This window comes from Capricornis sumatraensis, chromosome 4 (assembly GCF_032405125.1).
Source record: "Capricornis sumatraensis isolate serow.1 chromosome 4, serow.2, whole genome shotgun sequence".
Lineage (NCBI taxonomy): Eukaryota > Metazoa > Chordata > Mammalia > Artiodactyla > Bovidae > Capricornis > Capricornis sumatraensis.
The window spans coordinates 87553371-87576606 of NC_091072.1; the positions used below are offsets into that span (position 1 = coordinate 87553371).

Below are 23236 nucleotides of genomic sequence, written 5' to 3' on the forward strand. Positions count from 1 at the left end.
CAGGATTCTGTACTGAGAATACCATAAACTAAATGGTTTGAACAACAGACATTAATGCTCACAGTTCTGGAGGCTGGAAGGTCAAGGTCAAGACTCCAGCAGATTCAGTGTCTGGTGAGGGCCCATTTTCTGGCTTAGGGAGGACACCTCCTCACTGTGTCCTCACGTGGCAGGGAGGACAAGAGCACCCTCTGTGGTCTCCTTCATAAGGCACTGATCCCACTCACAAGGTCTCCACCCTTAAGACTTAATTATCTCCCACTTGCTACACCCGCTAGCTTTCAACATATGAATTTGGTGGGGGGAGAGAGGAGCACAAACTTGCAGACCACAGCAATCTATAAAGTGACTGGGATTGATTGCTGAGCTAATATTATGGATTTTGAAGGGGACAGAGGATGATACCATGGGAAATGCCAACTTTTAAGGATCTGGCATAAAGAGAGGGGAGAAGCAAAAGAGCCTGAGAAGGTGTTTGGAGTGGAGGACCCAAGAGAAACTGAGACGGGTATCCTGTCATTTCCACTGGCATCTTAAGACTTCTTGGGTGTCAGGCAGCATCTGCGCCAACAGTCTGGAAGCAGGTTGCTTCTGGTGGCACTCGATCACCTTGCCAGTAGGAAGGGCAAAGGGACTGCAAAATCCGGATGTAAATCTTTTTTTCATGTATATAGTTTTGGCTTTTCCTCTCCCTTCTCTTTCCCATTGTTGTTGTTCAGTCAAGCCCAGCTCTTTGTGACCTCATGGACTGTAGCGCACCAGGCTCCTCTGTCCTCCACTGTCTCTTTCCTATATCCCTAAAAGAATTTTCTTCCTGCTTGATTTTCCTTTCCTTGCCTGCTCACTCGCTCCTCCACTCTGCTCTTCCCTCCAATGGTCACTTTTTAGCTCTCAGATGGCACTCAGGGATAGTTTTTTTTGTCTCTGATCTAGCTCTTAGTATTGGAAAAACATTTAGTTACACAAGTCAGACTAACATTTATTTTATAAATGTTATAAAATATATAAATATATTTTAAATATATTTAAATTATATAATTATATTATAAATATATATTTATATAAATACAAATATTTAAAAATGTCTTTGAATATAGTATTCCATTAGTGTTTTTTTTCTGTTCTCTTGAAGTTTTGTTTTTTAACATTAACAGTTCCAGCATCAATAATTCACAATATTCAGATTTATTTGCTTTGGAGTCTCCATGAAGTCAGGTATTTTCAAAAGAAGGGACCACATGTTTTGAGGTTCTTGTTGGAGTGTGCCCATCCAGACGTCAATCTGGGGCTGTGTCAGAAATGTGCCAAAACTCAGTCTCACTCTTTTGCTTCCTGATTTTTCTAGTCCCAGCAGCTGTCACCAATCTGAGGATCACAGAGAACTCCACGCGACACCTGTCCTTTAGCTGGACCCCCTCAGAGGGGGAGCTCAACTCCTACAACATCTTTCTGTACAACCCAGATCGAACTCTTAAGGATCGAGCTCAAGTTGACCCGCAAGTCCAGAGCTTCTCCTTCCAGAACTTGCTACAAGGTCGAATGTACAGAATGGTGATTGTAACTCACAGTGGGGAGCTGTCAAATGAGTCTTTCATATTTGGGAGAACAGGTAAGACCTGGACTCAATCTGTAATGAACAGCAGGGAAATTGTCACAGTACTCGCTGGCTTTTCCTTGATTTGATTTTAGTTTCCTACTCTACGCAGGGTGTAGCTTTATATGATTTGTGACATTTATATGAAATTTCTAACCCTAAATCAGACATTTGATTTATATGTCAAAATAGTTTCTGCATTTGTTTCTGCTTTGTTTCCACCGTGTGTTTACCTCATAAGAGTTTGGTGGAAAAATGCATCTGGCTCCTCCACTTGCCAGCAAACCACTACAAGAGGGTTATAACACATTGGGTTCAATTCAAACTGTGCCTTTCAGCTTTGTACAAGAAATAGATGGAGTGGAGAGCAGGTGCGAAGGAGGGCAGCTACAAATGGGACAAAAAGCAATGACCGCTGTGAATCAGAAACACAGCACTAGATGCAGTGAACACAAGCGTTCCAGGAAAATGCAAAAGAAGCATCTCGGGTTTCCCATAAGAAACTGCATCTACTTTCTCCATTGTTGTTGTTCAGTTGCTCAGTCATGTCCAACTCTTTGTGACTCCATGGACCGCGGCATACCTGGCTTCCCTGTCCTTCGCCGTCTCCCAGAGCTTGCTCAAACTCATGTCCATAGCGTCGATGATGCCATCCAACCATCTCATCCTCTGTCGTCCCCCTTCTCCTCCTTCCTTCAATCTTTCCCAGCATCAGAGTCTTTTCTAAGGACTTGGCTGTTTGCATCAGGTAGCCAAAGTACTGGAGCTTCAGCTTCAGCATCAGTGCTTCCAAAGAATATTCAGGATTGATTTCTTTTACGATTGACTGGTTTGATCTCCTTGCAGTCGAAGGGACTCTCAAGTGTCTTCTCCAACACCACAGTTCAAAAGCATCAATTCTTCCATGCTCAGCCTTCTTTATAGTCCAACTCACATCCATAGACGACTACTGGAAAAACCATAGCTTTGACTATATGGATCTTTGTCAGCAAAGTAATGTATCTACTTTTTAATATGCTGTCTAGGTTTGTCACAGCTTTTATTCCAAGAAGCAAGCATCTTTTAATTTTATGGAGGCAGTCATCATCTGATTTTGGAGCCCAAGAAAATAAAGTCTGACACTGTTTCCACTGTTTCCCCATCTATTTGCCCTGAAGTTATGGGACTAGATGCCATGATCTTCGTTTTTTTAATGCTGAGTTTTAAACCAGCTTTTTCACTCTCCTCTTTTACCTTCATTAAGAGGCTCTTTAGTTTCTCTTCACTTTCTGTCATAAGGGTGGTGTCATCTGCATATCTGAGATTATTGATATTTCTCCCAGCAGTCTTGATTCCAGCTTGTGCTTCATCCAGCCTGGCATTTCACATGAAGTACTCTGCATGTAAGTTAAATAAGCAAGGTAACAATATACAGCCTTGACATACTCCTTTCCCAATTTGTAACTAGTCCATTGTCCCGTGTCTGGTTCCAACTATTGCTTCTTGACCTGCATATGGGTTTCACAGAGGCAGGTAAGGTTGTCTGGTATTCCCATCTCCTTAAGAATTTTACACAGTTTGTTATGATCCACATAGTCAAAGGCTTTAGCATAATCAATGAAGCAGAAGTAGATGTTTTTCTGGAATTCTCTTGCTTTTTCTATGATCCAGTATATGTTAGCAATTTGATCTCTGATTCCTCTGCCTTTTCTAAATCCAGCTTGATCATCTGGATATTCATGGTTCACGTATTGTTGAAGCCTAGCTTGGAGAATTTTGAGCATTACTTTGTTGGCATGTGAAATGAGTGCAATTGTGTGATAGTTTGAACATTCTTTGACATTGTTCTTTTTGGGGATTGGAATGAAGAGTGACCTTTTTCAGTCCTGTGGCCGCTGATGAGTTTTCCAAATTTGCTGACATATTGAGTGCAGCACTTTCACAGCATCATCTTTTAGGATTTGAAATAGCTCAGCTGGAATTCTATCACCTCCACTAGCTTTGTTCATAGTGATGATTCCAAGATGTTTGGCTCTAGGTGAGTGATCACACCATCGTGGTTATCTGAGTCATTAAGATCTTTTTTTATATAGTTCTGTGTATTCTTGCCACCTCTTTTGAGTCTATTGTCTCATTTTTCTGTTCAACTCTCATTCTCAATTGATAATCATTTTTGAGCACTCTTGTGCCAGGCATGAGCTCACTTCTGGACTAGGAGAGCGGACAAGACTCACATGAGTCCCTGACTTCATAGGGGTCTTCCTTACCAAGAGGGAGAAGGGGCAGGATGGCAGATTTTAAAGGAAGATGATTTTGGAATGCCTTCAATCCTCTGAAGGAAATATGCAGTACATTGTGATGGAGAGTGACTTGGCAAGACTAGACTTAGAGACCACTTTAAACAGAGAAGTCTTCCAGCTGAGACCTCAAGGTGGAAGGAACCATGGGAAGAGCTCATTCTAGGCACTCATCAGGATTTCTCAGTTTGTCTTCTGAGGGAATGGAAAAGAGCAGCAGGAACTTCCTGGTGGTCCAGTGGTTAGCAATCTGCCTGCCCGTGCAGAAGACATAGGTTTGATCCCTGGCCTGGGAAGATTCCACATGCCATGGGGCAACTAAACCCATGCACCACAGCTACTGAAGCCCGCACCACCTAGAGCCGGTGCCCTGCAACAAGAGACGTTGCCGCCATGAGAAGCTCAAGCACTGCAGAGAAAGTACGTGTGTAGCGACAGAGACCCAGCATAGCCGAAAATAAAGAAAGAAAGAAGAATTTTTTAAAAATAGCAGCAGATGAGCCATAAGTAGAATTGCCTAGGTGTTACTGTTTTCAGGGCCATCTGCCTATGCACATGGTCCCTGATCTGCCCATTAATGTTTAAAGTTCCTCCAAACAGGAACAACAGTCTTCATTCTCCAAGGAATCATGAAACTTACATACCCATGGGACAGGTACCAGTCTGACTAACGTATACTGTGGTAGAAATGACTGTCAACACGTCTTTTCCCAGTTGAGGTTCCGTCAGTATAGGTTTTTGGGAAGAAAGAACTGAAAGCCTAAAAGAGGATGGAGAGGAAGTAAACTGGCCCAGAGAAGGGTATTATGGGATGGTGGCCATGAGTAGGTTGAGCCAGACTGGAAGAGGCAGGAACCTTTTATGAATACTTTCAGGGTTTTTGGTAAGCTAAGTTATAAACTATTTGACCTGTCTTAATTAGTCATTTCTAAAAATTTCACTTTATATGTTTATCAGAGGACATGTAACAAGCATATATTAATAGAGGTCATCTCCTATTTTGCTTTTTTAAATTTGATTTTAATTTGTGCCAAGTCTCTAGATCACATGCTCTTAAACTCAGGTGACCTGAAATAGAAGCAAGATCTGACTCTACGATAGGTGCTGCTCATCCATACGCCCAGCATAGCTCACGTGTTCATCTGTGGGGCCAGATGCTTTTGTTTCCACCTGTTTTGTTTTCAGTAAAGGTTTTCCCTCTGTTTAAGTCCCAGCCACTGTGAGTAACCTCAAAGGATCCAATCAAAACATGACAGACAGCCTCTGGTTCAGCTGGAGTCCAGCCCCTGGGGACTTTGACTTTTATGAACTGATTCTCTATAACCCCAATGGCACAAAGAAGGAAAACTGGAAAGACAAGGACCTGACAGAGTGGCGTTTTCATGGCCTCGTTCCCGGAAGGAAGTATACTCTGTGTGTGATAACTCACAGTGGAGATCTCAGCAACAGGGCCACGGGGGAGAGCAGAACAGGTAAGAAGCTCAGTTACCAGTGGCCAAGCCCTGGCAGGAGGTGGCTTCCACAGGCATGTTTTAACTGTGATCTTATTAATAAGAAATCAAATCAGCGATGTGCTATGTGCTCAGCCCTGAACTTGGGAAGGGTCTATGGTAGAGTGGATAAAGGAGACAGACTTTGGGTAAAAAACAGCTGGGTAGTTGACATAGCTCCTCCAACTTAGCTATGTGAACCTGGGCAGGTCACTGAGCACCTCTAAGCCTCGGCTTTCTTATCTGTAAAATGGGGATGGTCATATATATCATCATTAAATTACTATGAGCAATGGTTTATTTTTTTGGCTGTGCTAAGTCTTTGTTGCTGCACTCAGGCTTTCTCTAGTTGTGGTATGAAGACTTCTCAGCTTCTCATTGTGGGGGCTTCTCTTGCTGCAGAGCACTGACTCTAGGACCCACCGGCTTCAGGGCTTAGTTGCTTCTCAGCATGTGGAATCTTTGCTGACCAGGGACTGAACCACCTGCGTTGGCAGGTGGATTCTTAATAACCAGGGAAGTCCAGCAGAGCTTTCTAAATATTTCTTGGGCACATACAGATAACATTAATATCTGTGTGCCACCCTGGAATCAATGAACAAGGCTCTCTCAATTGGATGTAATTGTTAACTCTGGCCTTCACTTTCACACTTATAAACCATTCAGGGCACACTCATGCTCCATAGCACCCTGTTTAAAAAAAAAAAACCTGATTATAAAAATTAAACAAAATGTACATAAAACATTTGAGGACAGTGTCTTACACATAGTAAAGACTATAAATGGAAGCTTTTATTATTATGGTATCATATTACCTCTTCCTACAAAGTACATTAAAAGTATGTCTGATGTCACTCAGCTATCTTATTTGTGTATGGTGCAGAAATAATTGCATGATTTTTTCACTTTCTCATACATATAGCCCCAAGTCCTCCCAGTCTTATGTCATTTGCTGATGTTACAAACACATCACTGGCCATCACCTGGAAAGGCCCACCAGACTGGACAGACTATGATGACTTTGAGCTGCAGTGGTTCCCCAGAGATGCCATCACAGTCTTCAACCCCTACAGCAACAGAAAATCAGAAGGACGCATCGTGCATGGTCTTCGTCCAGGGAGATCTTATCAATTTAGCGTCAAGACCGTCAGTGGTGATTCCTGGAAAACCTACAGCAAACCAATTTTTGGATCTGTGAGGACAAGTATGACATGTTTTGCTACTCTTGGTTCTCAGATGAAATGGGGAGGAAGTATGTGTCCCAACATCTTATTGCATTGGGGATTGGTTTAAATCCACATTTTTACCTGGAATTGGTTAGATTTGAATTCAGACAGAAGTTCTACATAGACTTATTCATTTATTCAGCTTTAACAAGAAGATATCATCTCTGCCTTCATGGAGCTTACAACTCAGTGGGAGGTACTATCATTAAAAAGACATTTTGGGTGTGATGAAGTATTTGGCCCTAGAAAAGCACACGGCAAAGACATCTGACCCAATACAAGGGAACTTCCTAGAAGGAGAAGCATCCAAATCAAAACTTAAGGAATGAGTAAGACTTGCAGGTGGAGATGAGGAAAGAAGTAAAGAATATTCCAGGTAGAGAGAATAAAAGATTCTAAAACCAGGCAGGAGACAGAAATAGAAAGGAGTTCAGTTGACCAGAAGATAAAAGGTGAGGATTGGGAAAATCAGGTCACGAAATGTCTTGTGAGCCATGGTAATGACTTTGAACCTCAATCCATTGGAGCCACTGAAGGCTTTTTGGCTGAGATATAATAGATTTGCATTTTATAAAAGTCACTGTGGGGGTGGTACAGAGAATGGATTGAAAGGAGCAAACTAGAAGCAGAGGGACTGGTTAGAGCATAATGCTGTAAATTCTAAGGATGAAAATACCTCAATGATAAAATATATATCAGTTTCTTCCCCAAGGCATTTTGAGATAAGTACCACAAATAAAGAAACAGAAGTTTTTGGTATAGGAACCTCAGTCCAAATATTTACTGCTCAATGATACCCAGTAAATGTAGATTCAGAGATCAGGCCAGATAGTTATTGGTTATTGATAAAATACAAAGCTGAAAATTAGAAATTTAAGCCAGTAGCTATTTTGTTAAATCAACAAACATTAATGCTACAACAGTTTTAACTTGTGTTTTATATTTTATCCAAAAAGTAGTTTGGGATCAGATAACTGTGTGTTGAGAGAAACATGTGAAAAAGAACTAAGACTTTTCATTTATAGCAAGATCAGGAAGAGTTTTCAGTGACTTACTGTAGGCTGTGGTATTGAATCCCAGGTGTTCAGTCTAAGAACTCAGTTGAGGCTGGGCTGGTCAGATCACATCTGGAGAGTTATATCCAGTCCTAGATGCTAGAATGTAAGAGAGGCATTTACCAAATGGGGCTTCCTCAAGAGGAGAGCAGCCAACACCAAGAGGGACTTGATAATGAGTTTTATGGGGAATGGCAGAGTGAGCTTTGAGGATTGCATTAGTTAGGATCAGGTTTGGCTCTGGGGAGAAGGCAACGGCACCCCACTCCAGTACTCTTGCCTAGAAAATGCTGTGGACAGAGGAGCCTGGTGGGCTGCAGTCCATGGGGTGCTAGGACTCAGACACGACTGAGCGACTTCACTTTCACTTTTCACTTTCATGCATTGGAGAAGGAAATGGCAACCCACTCCAGTATTCTTGCCTGGAGAACCCCAGGAACAGGAGAGCCTGGTGGGCTGCCATCTCTGGGGTCGCACAGAGTCGGACACGACTGAAGCGACTTAGAAGCAGCAGCAGCAGCAGCAGAAAACCCAAGATAACAGAGGATTAAACAAAACAGACGTTGAGAATTCTCATGTAAAATCTTTCCAGTGCCCTATTTCTTGCAAAAACATTCCAGCCGTGATAAACACTGTGCATGGCTCCACCCACCCTTGATGCCCGGGTTCATGGTTGTCTCTGCCTAAAATGCCTCTTTCCCAGTATCTTGGTGAAGTGTCATCTCTACCAAAAAGGCTTTGCTAAGTCCTGCCCCGCACTAACGCCAGCAACAGGAAGTTGTCTCTTACTCCATAGAGCATCCTTTTCTCTATCTCGTTTCTACCTTGTATTATGTTTAGGATTCATCTCACTTTCCGAGAGGTTACAGCTAATATCTTATTCATTTCTATACTGTTCACAGACCCTAGAAGGGCACTTTGTATACAGTAGATACTCATTTCTTAGTGAAATGGAGACCTGACCTGAGTCTTGGTAGACAAGCAGGATTTAGAGGTAAAAAAGAGAGAGAAGGAGCTGAAGGAAGAGATCAAATTGAAGCAAATTCCCACATACTTCCATACTTTGTGTAAATTATCAGAATGATGGATTAGGCTGGATGTTTTAAAAGACTTTCTCCAAAGCTGAAAGAGAGATGTCTTTAGATCTCAGCTGTGACTTGGTTTGAAGGGAGTTCAAAATTGTTTGCCTCAAAGGCCAATTCTTCCTCTATTCTGAAAAATTCTCGGTTTGATTGTTTTTCCCCTAAATCATCCTCATCTGACCTGCGGTGGCTCATCTCACATTTGTAGACCCTGATTGTTGTTGCTCAGTCACTTAGCTGTGTCCAACTCTTTGTGATCCCATGGACTGCAGTACGCTAAGCTCCTCTGTCCTTCATTATCTCTCAGAGTTTGCTCAGATTCACATCCATTGAGTCAGTGATGCTGTCTAACCATCTCATCCTCTGCTGCCTCTTTCTCTTGCCCTCAACATTTCCCGACATCAGGGTCTTTTCTAATGAGTCAGCTCTTTGCATCAGGTGGCCAAAGTATTGGAGCTTCAGCATCAGTGAATATTCAGAGTTGATTTCCTTTAGGTTTGACTGGTTGATCTCCTTGCTGTCTGAGGGTCTCTCAAGAGTCTTCTCCAGTACCACAGTTCAAAAGCATCAATAGATAGGCCCTGATATGAAACAAGACTTCACTCAGTGGCACACCAATGCTGTGTGTTTATTGAGGACAAGAACGTCTATAACAAATTAGGGGTCAGGAGAAGGTGGGCTGTCCTCCAAATCAGAGCAATGGGTGTGGCTCTGGGAGTGCCAAGTAGGTCTACACATAGTTCCCAGAAGATCTTATATAACGGGGTAGCCGTTGTTAATAACAGTTTGGTTATTAACCTGCACAGTCATATGACTGGTTTTCTTTCAGACTGAATCTTTCTTTATGGGTGTGTCACTCACAAGAACAAATAAAATCAGCTGCAATTCAAGTCCCCCCTGAGTCAGGCACTGTGTCAGGCAGAAGAAAGTGAATGACTGTACCCACAGGGCCATGAAACAGGGGTGTGGAAGAGTCTGGTGTATGCGGGGAACCACAGAGGTTTCAGTGCCTGGAGTATGGCATGTGAGTGGGGAAGGGCAGGCAAAAATGGAAGAGAGGGACAGAAGCCAGACACAGAAGGTAGCAAGGCAGCAATGCCATTTCTTACTGTCCTTATTGTAAGAACTAACATCTGGACTTCCCTGGTGGTCCAGTGGTTGGGAGTCTGCCTGCCAACCCAGGGCACATGGGTTTGATCCCTGATCTGGGAAGACCCCACACAAGGTGGAGCAGCTAAGCCTGTGCACCGTAACTACTGACCCAGTGCAAGAGAAGCCACCACAGTGAGAAGCCTGTGCAGCACAACTAGAAAGTAGCCCTCACTTGCTTCAAGTAGAGAAAGTCCGTGTGCAGCAAAGAAAACCCAGTGCAGCCCAAAATAAAATAAATCTTTAAAAAAGAACTGAAATTTATTAAGCAATTATCACACAACCCCCTGTGCTAGGTGTCTGTGCACATTTCAACTCATTGAGTCATTCCAACAAGCACATGAAGTGTCTGTTGTTTAGTTGCTAAGCCACGTCTGACTCTTTTGCAACCCTACTGCCAGTAGCTCACCAGGTTCCTCCATCCATGGGATTTCCCAAGTAAGAATCCTGGAGGGGTTGCCATTTCCTTCTCCAGAGGATCTTCCTGACTCAGGCATTGAACTCGTATCTCCTGCATTGGCAAGCGGATTCTTTACCACTGAGCCATGAGGGAAGCTCAACCACAAGAAGCAGATATTCTTAACTTCCCCACTTTACAGGTGGGCCACAGATATGTTAAATCACTCGCCCAGGATTGCATTGCTGATCAACAGAATTTGAATTCAGGCAGATCAGGCTGCACTGTTAACCTCTAGGCTACTCGGCCCCACCTTCTGTCTGACTCCTGCCTTCTATCTGACGCTTGGTTTCAGGGTTCCTGTTTACATTTATGTTTGCAATCACATTGGCACCTGGTGGATTTTTCTAAAGGGACCGCATTTTAACTTTCACTGTTTCTCAAAGTGAGGCGGCCTAGTAGGCAGAAATTGCCTTGGAGACCTATGAAAAGCTGTTCACATGAAGATCGAGAGTTATTTATTTAGATCTCTGTGCTAGCTGGAGTCAAAGGAACTAAAAATGTGTCTCCCAGAGTTGTGAAGTGTCTCTCCCTCTCTTTTATTTAGAGCCAGACAAGATACAGAACCTGCATTGCCGCCCTCAGAACTCTACAGCCATTGCCTGTTCTTGGATCCCTCCCGATTCTGACTTTGATGGGTACAGCATTGAGTGCCGGAAAATGGACACTCAAGAAGTTGAGTTCTCCAGAAAGCTGGAGAAAGAAAAATCTCTGCTTAACATCATGATGTTGGTGCCTCATAAGAGGTACCTGGTGTCTATCAAGGTGCAGTCGGCCGGCATGACCAGCGAGGTGGTTGAAGATAGCACCATCACCATGATAGACCGTAAGTGTCCCTGGATGTGCCTTCCTCTGTGCGTCCGTCACCCTTGTTTGCGTGTGTGTGGCTCACTTCCACATTAGCGAGTCCTGTTGTCACTTGAAGAGGAATAAAAGGCTCTGAAAAGTATAAACATTTCTCTGTGTAAAGCATCCTGGCAGCAAACAAGTTAAATGGTCTTAAAGAACCTGGATGAATTAGTGTTTAAATACATCTCTTTGCCTGATGTAGAAAGAGCCATAATAGAGCTTTTAAGCAATCTGATGCTAAAACTCCAGGAAATCCTGCTGAGGAGCTGCCTCTTTCGTTATGTTTAATGTGCCACCGGCAAGTCACTTCCTCTGCCGGCTTCCCTTCAGGAGAGGAGGAGGTTTCCTTGATTTCAAGCATTAGACACACACACACACACACACACACACACGACACAGGTGCAGCCTGATGTAGGTGAGTGAAGACCTTCATGTCCCTAATATTATATATTCAAAAGCATAGTTGTGACCCTTCTTGGTTCCTTTCCCATCCTTCTTCCAGGCCCCCCTCCTCCACCTCCACATATTCGTGTGAATAAAAAGGATGTGCTAATTAGCAAATCTTCCATCAACTTTACTTTCAACTGCAGCTGGTTCAGCGACGCCAATGGAGCTGTGAAATACTTCACAGTGGTGGTGAGAGAGGCTGATGGTAAGTGATCATGAATTAACTCCAAGACACAGGATTACTTTCTCGAAAGTCAGCTGTGGGGGCTCCTTCTGTGACAAGTTTTTAAAAGAAGAAAACTTAATTTTTATGTCATTTCGCTGTATCTCTGCTGATTGCAGTGAGATGTAACAAGAAAAAGAAAACCTACTGGAAGCCTATTATTTGCAGGATTTAATTATTAAATGGGTAATAATAGCAACTATATCAATAATCACAATAACCATCATTTACTTGCTGCTGTTGCCGGCACTGTTGGAAATGCATTGTGTCTGCTGACTCATTCAGTCTTTACTACTCATTCAGTCCCATTCAGCTCCATTATTCTGCCATTAAGCAGCACCGTGCTTTGTCTGTCTTCCCCACTCCCTGTCTCGAATGCCTCTACCAATCATATACTCCCAAACCACTCACCAATTCACAGAAATGTTCAAACGCTTGAAAGAGGGAAAAAATGATCATGAAAAGCATCCCTCCTTTCTCTACTGAATTTTCAATATGGTTCATTATCTAGTCTACTAAATTATTCAGTGTTACCTAACTCTTATGTAACAGGCAAATTCTAGGTGATTCTTATAATAACATTCCATTCAACCAAGTAAGAGCTCTAGTGCTTATGACATCAGCATCTATCAGATCATCCTCAGTTGTTTGCATCTGGGGACACACATGTCCATATCTGTTTTTGCCACTGAGGTCCTGTGTGTTATTTCTCCACAACAGATGTTTGTGTCTGGAATGATATTAATATATCCTGCATGTCATATATTTTTCATAATTGTTTGAGATGCCGCACTGGAGTTTCTCGAGCATCCCTGACTATTTTAACTCATTGGTGGCCAATGGGAAGGTTTAAACCTGCCATGACAAATGTTGGAGCTGAATGGTATTTTAGTCTCACTAGGTACTTTTAGGGCTTCTCAGCTGGCACTAGTGGTAAAGAACTTACCTGCCAATACAGGAGATGTAAGAGACGTGGGTTCGATCCCTGGGTTGGGAAGATCCCCTGGAGGAGGGCATGGCAACCCACTCCAGTCTAGAGAATCCCATGAACAGAGGAGCTGGGCGGGCTACAGTCCATAGGGTTGCAGAGAGTCAGACATGACTAAAGTGATTCAGCACACATGTACTTTTATATTTTATTGAATTGTACTAAAGCCGGTTATGCATAATTGATTCAATAATTTCAAGGGTCAGTGTTGCATCCCAGATTTCCTCACACATAGTAGTTGGAGATAAATAGGTGAACTGTGAAGAGATTTTAAATTTAAGTAGGCTGCAATGAAGATAGTGTTTTGCTACCTAAACATGTCAGCAGCCAAAAAAAAAAAAACACCCCAAAATTTAGCCTTGTGTTCTCCAGCCAGGTGGGTTTCAACGACTGATGTCCATGGAGATGGGCTGTGCTCCCCTGGTGATCCAAGATAACAAACCGGCTCACGTAAATGTCATTTATAGCATATATACTCTCCCTCAAGGCAACCTTCCTCTTAACTATGTCCAGCAAGATAATATTTCCAAGAGCCACTCATCTTGAGCAAATTTTATCAAACAAGAGTCCAGGACGCAAAGAACCCCCACCATATCACTCCTTAAAGTTCACTGTACATGGGATCCAATCTCTATTAATATTTTTCTTCCTAATTATGCTTTCCTCTGGCCAACATCAAAGCGAGTTTGCCCTGCCAAAACACACAGCAGCTGGGTAGACAGGAGAAGAGTTCTGGGAAGTGTTCTGCACAAGGGCCCAGATTTGAGCCAGGATTAAATTGTACTCAAGATAACAGAGCGGGACACAGAGCAGGACAAGGAGTAGTTATCAGACTGGGCATGGTGCAGGAAGCATGCATGTAGGGCGACTGCTCTGGCCTCAGACCTGATTTCTCTTATCTTTTCCCCATTTCCCAGGTCACAGGGATTTCCTTATTCGCTCAGCTACAATGGTTATTGGCAAGTAGAGAGCTTGTTGAGTGCGTTGACTTTCACGATGGGGAGTACCCAACTTTCTGGAGTTGTGGCACGTTACCGTCTGATGCATGAGCCACCCTTTCATATATGCATATTTTATTTCCTAGAAAAATGATTGTGTGTGTGTGTGTGTGTGTGTGTGTGTGTGTTGGTGTAGCTCCCGCTGCTGCTGCTGTTCAGTTGCTCAGTCGTGTCTGACTCTTTTGTGACCCCATGGACTGTAGCCCGCCAGGCTCCTCTGTCCATGGGATTCTCCAGGCAAGAACAGTGGAGTGGGTTGCCACTTCCTCCTTCAGGGGGTCTTCCTGACCCAGGAATTGAACCTGTGTCTCCTGCACTGCAGTCATATTCTTTACCACTGAGCCATCCAGGAAGCCCCTGTGTTTGGCATATGCATATATAAAATGTCGTATATACACTATTTTTGTTTAATTTTTTATTTATTTTAGAAAAAGTGAATTAGATTAATTTCATTGGGAAAATTTCACAGCACCCTTCGGTATCACAAAGTCTGCACTCCAGAGATGACTAGGGATATAGTGGGTGGGGAAGGTAACCTCAGAAACCTAGTTAGAAATCCCTGAAGTCACAAGAAAGTCAGTCCCTCACTGTGAGTGTTCTTCCTCCAGGCAATGACGAGCTGAAGCCAGAGCCACAGCACCCCCTGCCCTCCTACCTGGAATACAGGCACAACGCCTCCATTCGGGTGTATCAGACCGATTACTTTGCCAGCAAATGTGCCGAAAGTCCTGACAGCAACTCTAAGAGTTTCAACATTAAGCTTGGAGCAGAGATGGAGAGCCTGGGTGGAAAATGTGATCCCAATCAGCAAAAATTTTGTGACGGGCCACTGAAGCCACGCACGGCCTACAGGTTAGATGTATTACCATCATTTCACCAGGAGGGATGTGCTCCATCACTGGGCGCTCAGCTGTCGGGGCGTCTGATGCCCATGAGTTCCTGTAGATTAATGACCTACATTACCAGAGTGCTCTGCATTTTACTGGCTAATTTATAAAGGTTGTATTCCTGCCTCCATTCACAGGGAATGGGTAAAGAGGGCCTTTGGCCTTGTACAAAAGCTCCAGTTCATTATATGAAGAATTGAAGGTTTTTAATAGGTTGTTCTTTCTCCTAAAACTTCTCTAGGATGAATCAGGTGATTTATTTACCATGTTAACACCTGTGAAAATGTCCATGTATAAAGATTAAGTTTAGGGAGACTCAAGAAATATGAGATTTTTTTTTTCCCCACTTTTAGTGAGGACTGGAATTACACTTATTTATTTGTCTGCTAAGGCATAACAAGATGAATGTTCTTTTTGGTCCAGACAGAACTGTTGAAGGGAAAGGCCCCTTAATGAATGGAAGCACCCTCTCCTCCCAGTAAGATGGCAGATAAAAAGGAGCAGCTAATTGGTTTGGCCTCAGGGAATACTCCTACAGCCAACAGGCCCTTCCAGCTGTAGGAACTAGCCGTACCCTTCATGTACACCGTGTTCCCGGAAAGCAGAATAAGTATACACAGCATCCTAAACCTGAGTCCCCAAGAGATAGGGAACGTAGGCTGCCATCTTGGAAACAAGACTGCAGGAATCCAGGATTACTGCTTTTGCAGACGATGTGCCTTCCGTTAGGTGTTGGCAGACCTGATGTCCAGCCAGATGGCAGCCAATCAGGTTCTCTATGGGCCAGTGTCCATTCTGGTTGGTCAGGGTCCAGGTCTAATTAACCCTTACACGTTTTGAGTATTACCCCTGAATTCAGCAGAAACCTTTCTGCCAGCTCTGAAAGGAGACAGTGACATGGCATCATACCCGAGAACATTCTTCACCCCTCCCTTGCATCAGCACGGTCAAGCCAACATCTTGCCTAAAACAGATGGCTCCCTTTGGACAGTAATTCCGCATAGATACCTCCACCCAGGACTCACCACAAAAGTGCTACTGCACCCCCACCTCCAGAGTGAACACACACAAACTCACTAGCGATGTTTGCTTCAAGAAGAAGCTGTATGAGCCTACCTGAAGGAGACGAGATCTCAGAGCAAAGGAGAAATATAAAAGAGATCAGAAAGCCAGGATACTTTAGTTCTTATTAGAATCAAGAAACCTCAGCCCCTCGGTCAATTGGGCTCTGGAAAATTTGAGGAAATTTCTCCCAAAGGCTCTTTTCTCTTTGTGAGTTGGAAAGCTGAGCTGTTTTTGTTTGTTTGCTTTTTGAGAGAGGAGAGAAGATGAGTGATTACCACATTTAAGAAAGAGAATAAGAAGCTAGAGAGAGTTCATGCATGGACCAGGGCCCCGTTACCCAGCACACTCTTTCCTGTCCATCACAGCAGCCAAGGTCTGAGGAAAAGCCCCTGCATTCAGCTTCCAGTGTGGCCACTGTTTAACTGTGTCACTTTGTAAACAGCATTTCAGTTCCCTGATCCTCACTTTTCTCATCTGCAAAACGTCACAGGACTATCCTGAGGAGTCATATAGATGACAGGTCAAACCTGGTCATGTCCCTTCCAGATTAAGGTCCTTCAGTCGTTCCCATTCACTTCTAGGAGCAAGTGAAGATCCCAGAGTAGGGCACACAAAGCCCCAGCTTTCTCGCTCCCACCTGCCCACCAGCTTTGTCCCCCACCATTTGCTCCAAGTATTGATACCCTCCACCCATTTACTACTCCTCCCTCCTCAGAGTTCCCTGAAATTGGACGTGTCTCTCTTATACCTCTGAGGCTTTACACATTCTTTTTACTCTATTTGGGAAGCTTTCCACTCTCTTGTCTGACTGATGAATTCCTTCATACACTTCAAAAGCCAGCTCAACCCACAACTAGCCCTGAGCTACCCCTGATAACCCACACCTGGGCAGTGGGGCCCTCAGCTCCACTGAACGCGCCCAGTCTCTGTGTCTGCGTTCTAAGTCGCTTCAGTCATGTCCGACTCTGTGCGATCCCATGGGCTATAGCCCGCCAAGCTCCTCTGTCCTTGGGATTTTCTCCAGCAAGAATCCTGGAGTGGGTTGCCATGCCATCCTCCAGGGAATATTCCCAACCCAGGGATGGAACGCACATCTCTTGCATCTCCTGCAATGGCAGATGGCTCAGACTGTAAAGAAATCACCTGCAATGCAGGAAATTCCTAGGTTCGATTCCTGGGTTGGGAAGATCCGCTGGAGAAGAGAATGGCAACCCACTCCAGTATTCTTGTCTGGAGAATCCCATGGACAGAGGAACCTAACAGGTTACAGTCATGGGGTCGCAAAGAGTTGAACACTACTGTGTGAGTAACACTTTCACTTTCACCTTCTTCACAAGACTGCAAAAGCTCACAGACTAAATTGTGGAGACAGACATGATATTGGTTACAAAACGATATGGGAAGTACCTGGCACAAAAGAGATGCCATTAAATGTTTATGAGCAAATAAGGGAATGAGCCAAGATGTTCTATGGAAAGTTAAACATTCTGATTATAGCTTAATCAACTCCTGCTGCATTAATGTGTTTTCCAGGATACAGCTTTCCTCTCTCTGTATTTAGTTCACTCCTGTGAAAAGCATGCCAGGCAGATAATATCTGATACGAGCATGGAGAACCATATGCCGAGTAGCCACCTGTGTGGAAGCTGCTGAACCCAGGCTCCGTGCTGGCAGAATTATGCCTGTCTCACAATGATAATCACCATAGTGACCCTCAGTGCTATCAGGCATCTTTTTCCCAGAGAGAATAGGTAGACAGGAAGGAACATGGAAAAATAAAAATCAGGATTGCCAAGAAATGGAAAATGCTAGGTTTAACTGATATGCAAGTTTATTATACCAACAAATGTTTAATGTCTTCCCATTCATTGTTGGGTTCCTGTTATCTGGGTATATAATTAGTGTTGTTCCATATGGGAAAAGAATGGGTACATCATGATGGGCAAGAAACAGCACCGAGGTTGGGGAAGTGCTGATCTGGCTTTGTTTTCTATTCTAAATAGAATAGCAATGTGACCACGATCAGATAATCTGCTTCTGTTGACCTCATTTTCCTCAAAAGAAGGAAATTGAACCACATGATCTATAGCTTTGTAGAACTCTGATTCTGGACATATTTAAAGTTGAAAAACTTACCATTACATATCATTTCATTAAAATAATCTTATATGCATATAGAGAAGACCTGTCTATAAAATATAGCAGAAATGTTGAAGGACCTAAGAGGGCTGTAGTTAAATAAATGCTCTGAAGGTCCAAAAGTCTTCTTGAAGGAGGTATCATTTTGGCTGGCTACTGAAAAGTAGGGAAGGGTTTGAAAATGTGGATATAGGGGCAAAAGTAGATTCAAGGAAACAGTCATAGTGCAGAGGCAGAAATACACAAATTGTTTAGAGAAGAACAAACCCAAATAATCAAGTTTCAAAGTGAGGGTCATATCGAGGGGTAGTAAGGAAGACAAAAATGAGAAGATAGGATGGGGCAAGATTCCAGATGCGTGCTAAGTGCTGGGCTAGGGAATGTGGTTGTGACATCCATTACTGGAAGGGTTCTAAGGGCAGAGTTCTGGTTAATAGCCTAATTTTAAGCCAAGCCTACAGTAACTGCAAGAGCTGTAGTAAATGCAGTGAGCTCTTGTATTATCTCCTTCCTGGGTTCCTAAAGGCCCTGATTCATCTAGACCCATTTTGTGTTTTGCATTTGCACCTTTGAATCTTAGAATTCCAGAGCAGAACCTGTCAAGGTTGTTACACCCCCAGTGCTTTTATTTTCACAGATGAGAAAACTGAATCATAAAGAACTTTAGGAACCATTCATCTAATCAGCGATAGTGAGAACTAGACCTCAGACTCCCTGTTTCCCAGCCCAGGCCCTTTTACAGCCCTCCAACAGAAGTCACTGCTGTTAAACCAAAATTAAGCCAAGAGGAAGAGATCTGGACTAGGAGTCAGAAAATCCTGAGTTTGGTTATCTTTCACCAGCTTTCTCTATAATCTTGAGTGAGAAATGGAATCTCCCCAAGCTTCAGGTTCCAAATCCACTGGAAAGGTTAGAGATGGTCAGATAGAATCATGTTTGTAAAAGTTCTTCACACTTAACAAATCACCATACAAATAAAAGAAACTCTTTTCTTTGGAGAGACTCTTCAACATCGAAAGCATTGTTACACTATCAACACACACCAGCTCCTTCCCCTCCATGTAGTACATGTTGACTGCTTGTTACTCTCTGGGGACATTGCATAATACCTCCACCAATAGTCTGTTATCCCTGAAAGTACCACTTTTGGCTTGGAAGGTGTCTTTTAGATGTGGAAATTATAGACGTGGTTGATCAATATAATCTTGATGATATTGAGGAGATTATACTTAGACCTGGGCATGAGTTAGAAGGAGAGGGGAAAAGGTCAGAACAGTTTATCCCAGCTGGCTAATGCTGGTACTGCTTCAGCATTATTACAGGATGTGCCCAGATACTCATGGGTTAAGCAAATCTAGATTTCTTTTTTAAGGAAAAAAAGAGTCATTCATTCATTCTCATATGATTTAAATCAACCCTAGAAAAACTTTCCCCCTATAGACCAATCCTGTTACTCTCAGTAAACCTACAGTCTGGGAAACTTCAGGTTAGAATGGGCTCAAGAGGTTGCCCAAGCCAATCTTTAACTTAGTTGCGAGGCTGCTATCCTACAGATCCCCTGAGAGTTGGTTCTCCAGTCTCTGCTTAAACCCCCTCAGTGACTGGGAGCTCACTACCTATGTGGCAGCTCATACTCTAGATGTTAGAAAGTGACTTTTTGTTCCCACGCTGCCCTATGACTTCAGCCTACTAAGCTCAGTTCTGTATTCAAGAATGTAAACCTTGAGATGATAGGGACTTATTCTTTGCAGTATATCTAGCTCCTGGACAGGCACTGGCACACAGTAGAGGCTCAATAAATATTTGATGAATGATGCATGAATGCATGATGCCAGGGCCTTCTGATTTCATAATTCATACCCTCTCCTACATGCATATCGACCAGATGACCACCCTGTTTCTCCTTGAAAACATTCTCCAGTCAGCCCTACTGTGGTCAGTCACTAATTTGTACTTAAATAAATTGGTTTTCTTTTCAGAATCAGCATTCGGGCTTTCACCCAGCTATTTGATGAGGACCTGAAGGAGTTCACAAAACCACTCTATTCAGACACATTTTTCTCTTTGCCCATCACCACTGAGTCAGGTAAGGCTAACCTTTTCATCCATCTGACATAGTCTGCCAACCACCACGTCACCTACAAGAGCCTCTAGTAAGAGGCTAGACCTCAGACTCCCTGCTTCCCAACCCAGAAGAGATTGGGGGACTTGGCTGATGGTGGGAGGATCATTTATTTTTGCTTGGAATGTAATCTGTATATGATCATGATTTGATGTAGATTAGAGAAATTGTACAACTTCTGTAGCAGAGTGGACTGAAGGAGATTTATCTTGTTAAGAAGGTAGAAAGAGGTACCAGATTTTTTTTATCTATTAAAAATGAATTTTTAAAAAAATAGTGGATGAAGAACATTCAGATCAAGAGCTGACACAGGCCAAAACAGAAGTAGGTATAAAAAGCTTTCAAGTTGTAAATGGGAATGTGGATATGAAATATATACCTAGAAATGCATAGGAAAAAAAAGACTAGAAGGAACTTCTTTCCTTTTGTTTATTATATGTTGCTTTTACCTGATAAAATAAAATGTTAACTTGGCTTTACATAAATTTCTGAAAGAAACTTTTCTAAACTGTATTAGAAGGAAAGCCTGAATAACATTGTTTTTTAGCTGCTAAGTTTTATCCAACTCTTTTGAGATCTCATGGACAATAGCCCACCAGGCTCATCTGTCCATGGAATTTCCCAGACAAGAATACTAGACTGGGTTGTCATTTCCTTCTCCAGGGGATCTTCCTGACCCAGGAACCGAACCTGTATCTCCTGCATTAGCAGGTGGATTCTTTACCAGGTAGCCACCAGGGAAGCCCCTGAATATAATAATAGCTAATATTGACTCTTTGTCCTCTCTGTGGAGCTGCAGTTTTAAGCATTGCGCTTAGAATAATTTATCTAATCCTCACTACGGCCTTTTGTGGTAGATATTATTACCATCCCCCATTTTAAAGGTGAGGATTTGTGATAGCAAGAGTTTATGTAACTTGCCCAAGATAGCAGAGCTGGGTTCTAGCACTTTCTGCCTGACCTCTTAACTTCTGCACTGCACTGATTTGGAATAGTTCCAACATGCTGAGAATAGATTTATTTTTTAGCACATTGTTCTTTGGTACCATTATCTGTCCAGCCTTTCCCTGTACCCAGCCTTTCACAGTGCTTGGTCTCAGGAAGTTCTTCTTTAGAGCTAAAACAGTCTCTCATGCTGCATGACAAAAGATGACTCAGCCTCACAAACACTCCCATCTATTTATGCCAAATATAGGATAATCTCCCACTTTTCAGACCAAAAAGGAATCAGAACACAGTTAAGAGGATTTAGATGTGTTTGCTTACAAGTTAATGTTAACTATGGGATTTGTAAACATTATTCTTCGCTATTTAAATTATTGTTATACAACAAAAATTGTACGTAGTCCAGTAAAGAAAGATAGTAAACAGATATTCAAAAAAAAGAATATTAACCACTTTAAAAGAAAGATGATTATGTTGATTTGTTAAATCTTGAAAATCAACATTGAATAAACAAATCCGAGTGCTTAAAATGCACTTCAAAAATGAATTACTCCATAGACCTAAATGTAAGAGCTAAAATGATCCCGCTTTTAAAAGAAAACATAGGAGGAAGTCTTTGTGACCTTGAGTTAGGAAATGGTTTCTTAGCTATGACACCAAAAGCATAAGCAACAACAACAAAACAGATAAATGGGACCTAATTAAAATTAAAAACTCTTGAGCTTCAAAGGACACCATAAAGTGAAACAAGATAACCCACAGAATAGGAGGAACTATTAGCAAATCTTGTATCTGATAAAGGTCAAGTATCCAGAATATATAGAACACTTAACAATAATAAAAAGACAAACAACACAATTTAAAAATGGACAAAGGTTCCAAGTAGACATTTTGCCAAAAAAGATACACATAAGTCCAATAAACTCACAGAAAGATGCTCATCATTAGACATAATCATAACTGCAATAATATACCACTTCACACCCACTAGAATGGCTATCATCAAAAAGATAATAACAAGTGTTAGCAAGGATATGAAGAAATCTGAACCCTTATAAATCGTTTGTAGAATGTAAAATGATGTAGTTTCTATGGAAAACATTTTGTAGTTTCTCATAATGTTACACCTTGCTCAGCAATTCCACTCCTTAGTATATACCCATGAAAAATGAAAACAAAAACTTGTATATGGAGATTCATAGCAGCGTTATTTAAAATAACCAAAAAAAATAGAAATACCCCAAATGTCCATCAGTGGCTGAATAGCTAAACAAAATATAGAATATTATTCAGCATAAACGGAGAAGGCAATGGCACCCCACTCCAGTACTCTTGCCTGGAAAATCCCATGGACGGAGGAGCCTGGTAGGCTGCAGTCCATGGGGTCACTAAGAGTCGGGCACGACTGTGCGACTTCACTATCACTTTTCACTTTCATGCATTGGAGAAGGAAATGGCAACCCACTCCAGTATTGTTGCCTAGAGAATCCCAGGGACAGAGGAGCCTAGTGGGCTGCCATCTGTGGGGTATCACAGAGTCGGACACGACTGAAGCAACTTAGCAGCAGCAGCAGCAGCAGCAGAAAAACGAATGAAATACTGACACATGCCACAACATGGGTGAACCTTGAAAACACGCTAAATGAAAGAAGCCAGTTACAAAAAAGCATGTTTATTGCTCAGTTTATACGAAATGTCCAGAAAAGGCAAATCTATGAAGACAAAGTAGGTTAGTGGTTGCCAGGGTCTAGAGAGAGGGAATGGAGAATGACTGCTAAGGGGCATGGGGCTTCTTTTCAGTTCAGTTCAGTTCAGTCACTCAGTCGTGTCCGACTCTTTGCGACCCCATGAATCGCAGCACGCCAGGCCTCTGTCCATCACCAACTCCCGGAGTTCACTCAGACTCACGTCCATCGAGTCAGTGATGCCATCCAGCCATCTCAGCCTCTGTCGTCCCCTTCTTCTCCTGCCCTCAATCCCTCCCAGCATCAGAGTCTTTTCCAATGAGTCAACTCTTCGCATGAGGCGGCCAAAGTACTGGAGTTTCAGCTTTAGCATCATTCCCTCCAAAGAAAACCCAGGGCTGATCTCCTTCAGAATGGACTGGTTGGATCTCCTTGCAGTCCAAGGGACTCTCAAGAGTCTTCTCCAACACCACAGTTCAAAAGCATCAATTCTCTGGCACTCAGCTTTTATCACAGTCCAACTCTCACATCCATACATGACCACTGGAAAAACCATAGC

The 23236-nt window shown here is 42.7% G+C and overlaps 1 protein-coding gene across 1 annotated transcript in view; it reads left to right on the forward strand.

The window, feature by feature from the left end:
* PTPRB (protein tyrosine phosphatase receptor type B) overlaps positions 1-23236 on the forward strand; it is a 123045-nt gene that overhangs the window by 76149 nt on the left and 23660 nt on the right. Inside the window, exons 16-22 of the mRNA XM_068969825.1 lie at positions 1346-1609; positions 5079-5342; positions 6283-6564; positions 10877-11155; positions 11681-11830; positions 14443-14686; positions 19905-20011. Of these exons, the coding sequence (XP_068825926.1) occupies positions 1346-1609; positions 5079-5342; positions 6283-6564; positions 10877-11155; positions 11681-11830; positions 14443-14686; positions 19905-20011 (1590 nt within the window). The remainder of the gene's footprint in view (positions 1-1345; positions 1610-5078; positions 5343-6282; positions 6565-10876; positions 11156-11680; positions 11831-14442; positions 14687-19904; positions 20012-23236) is intronic.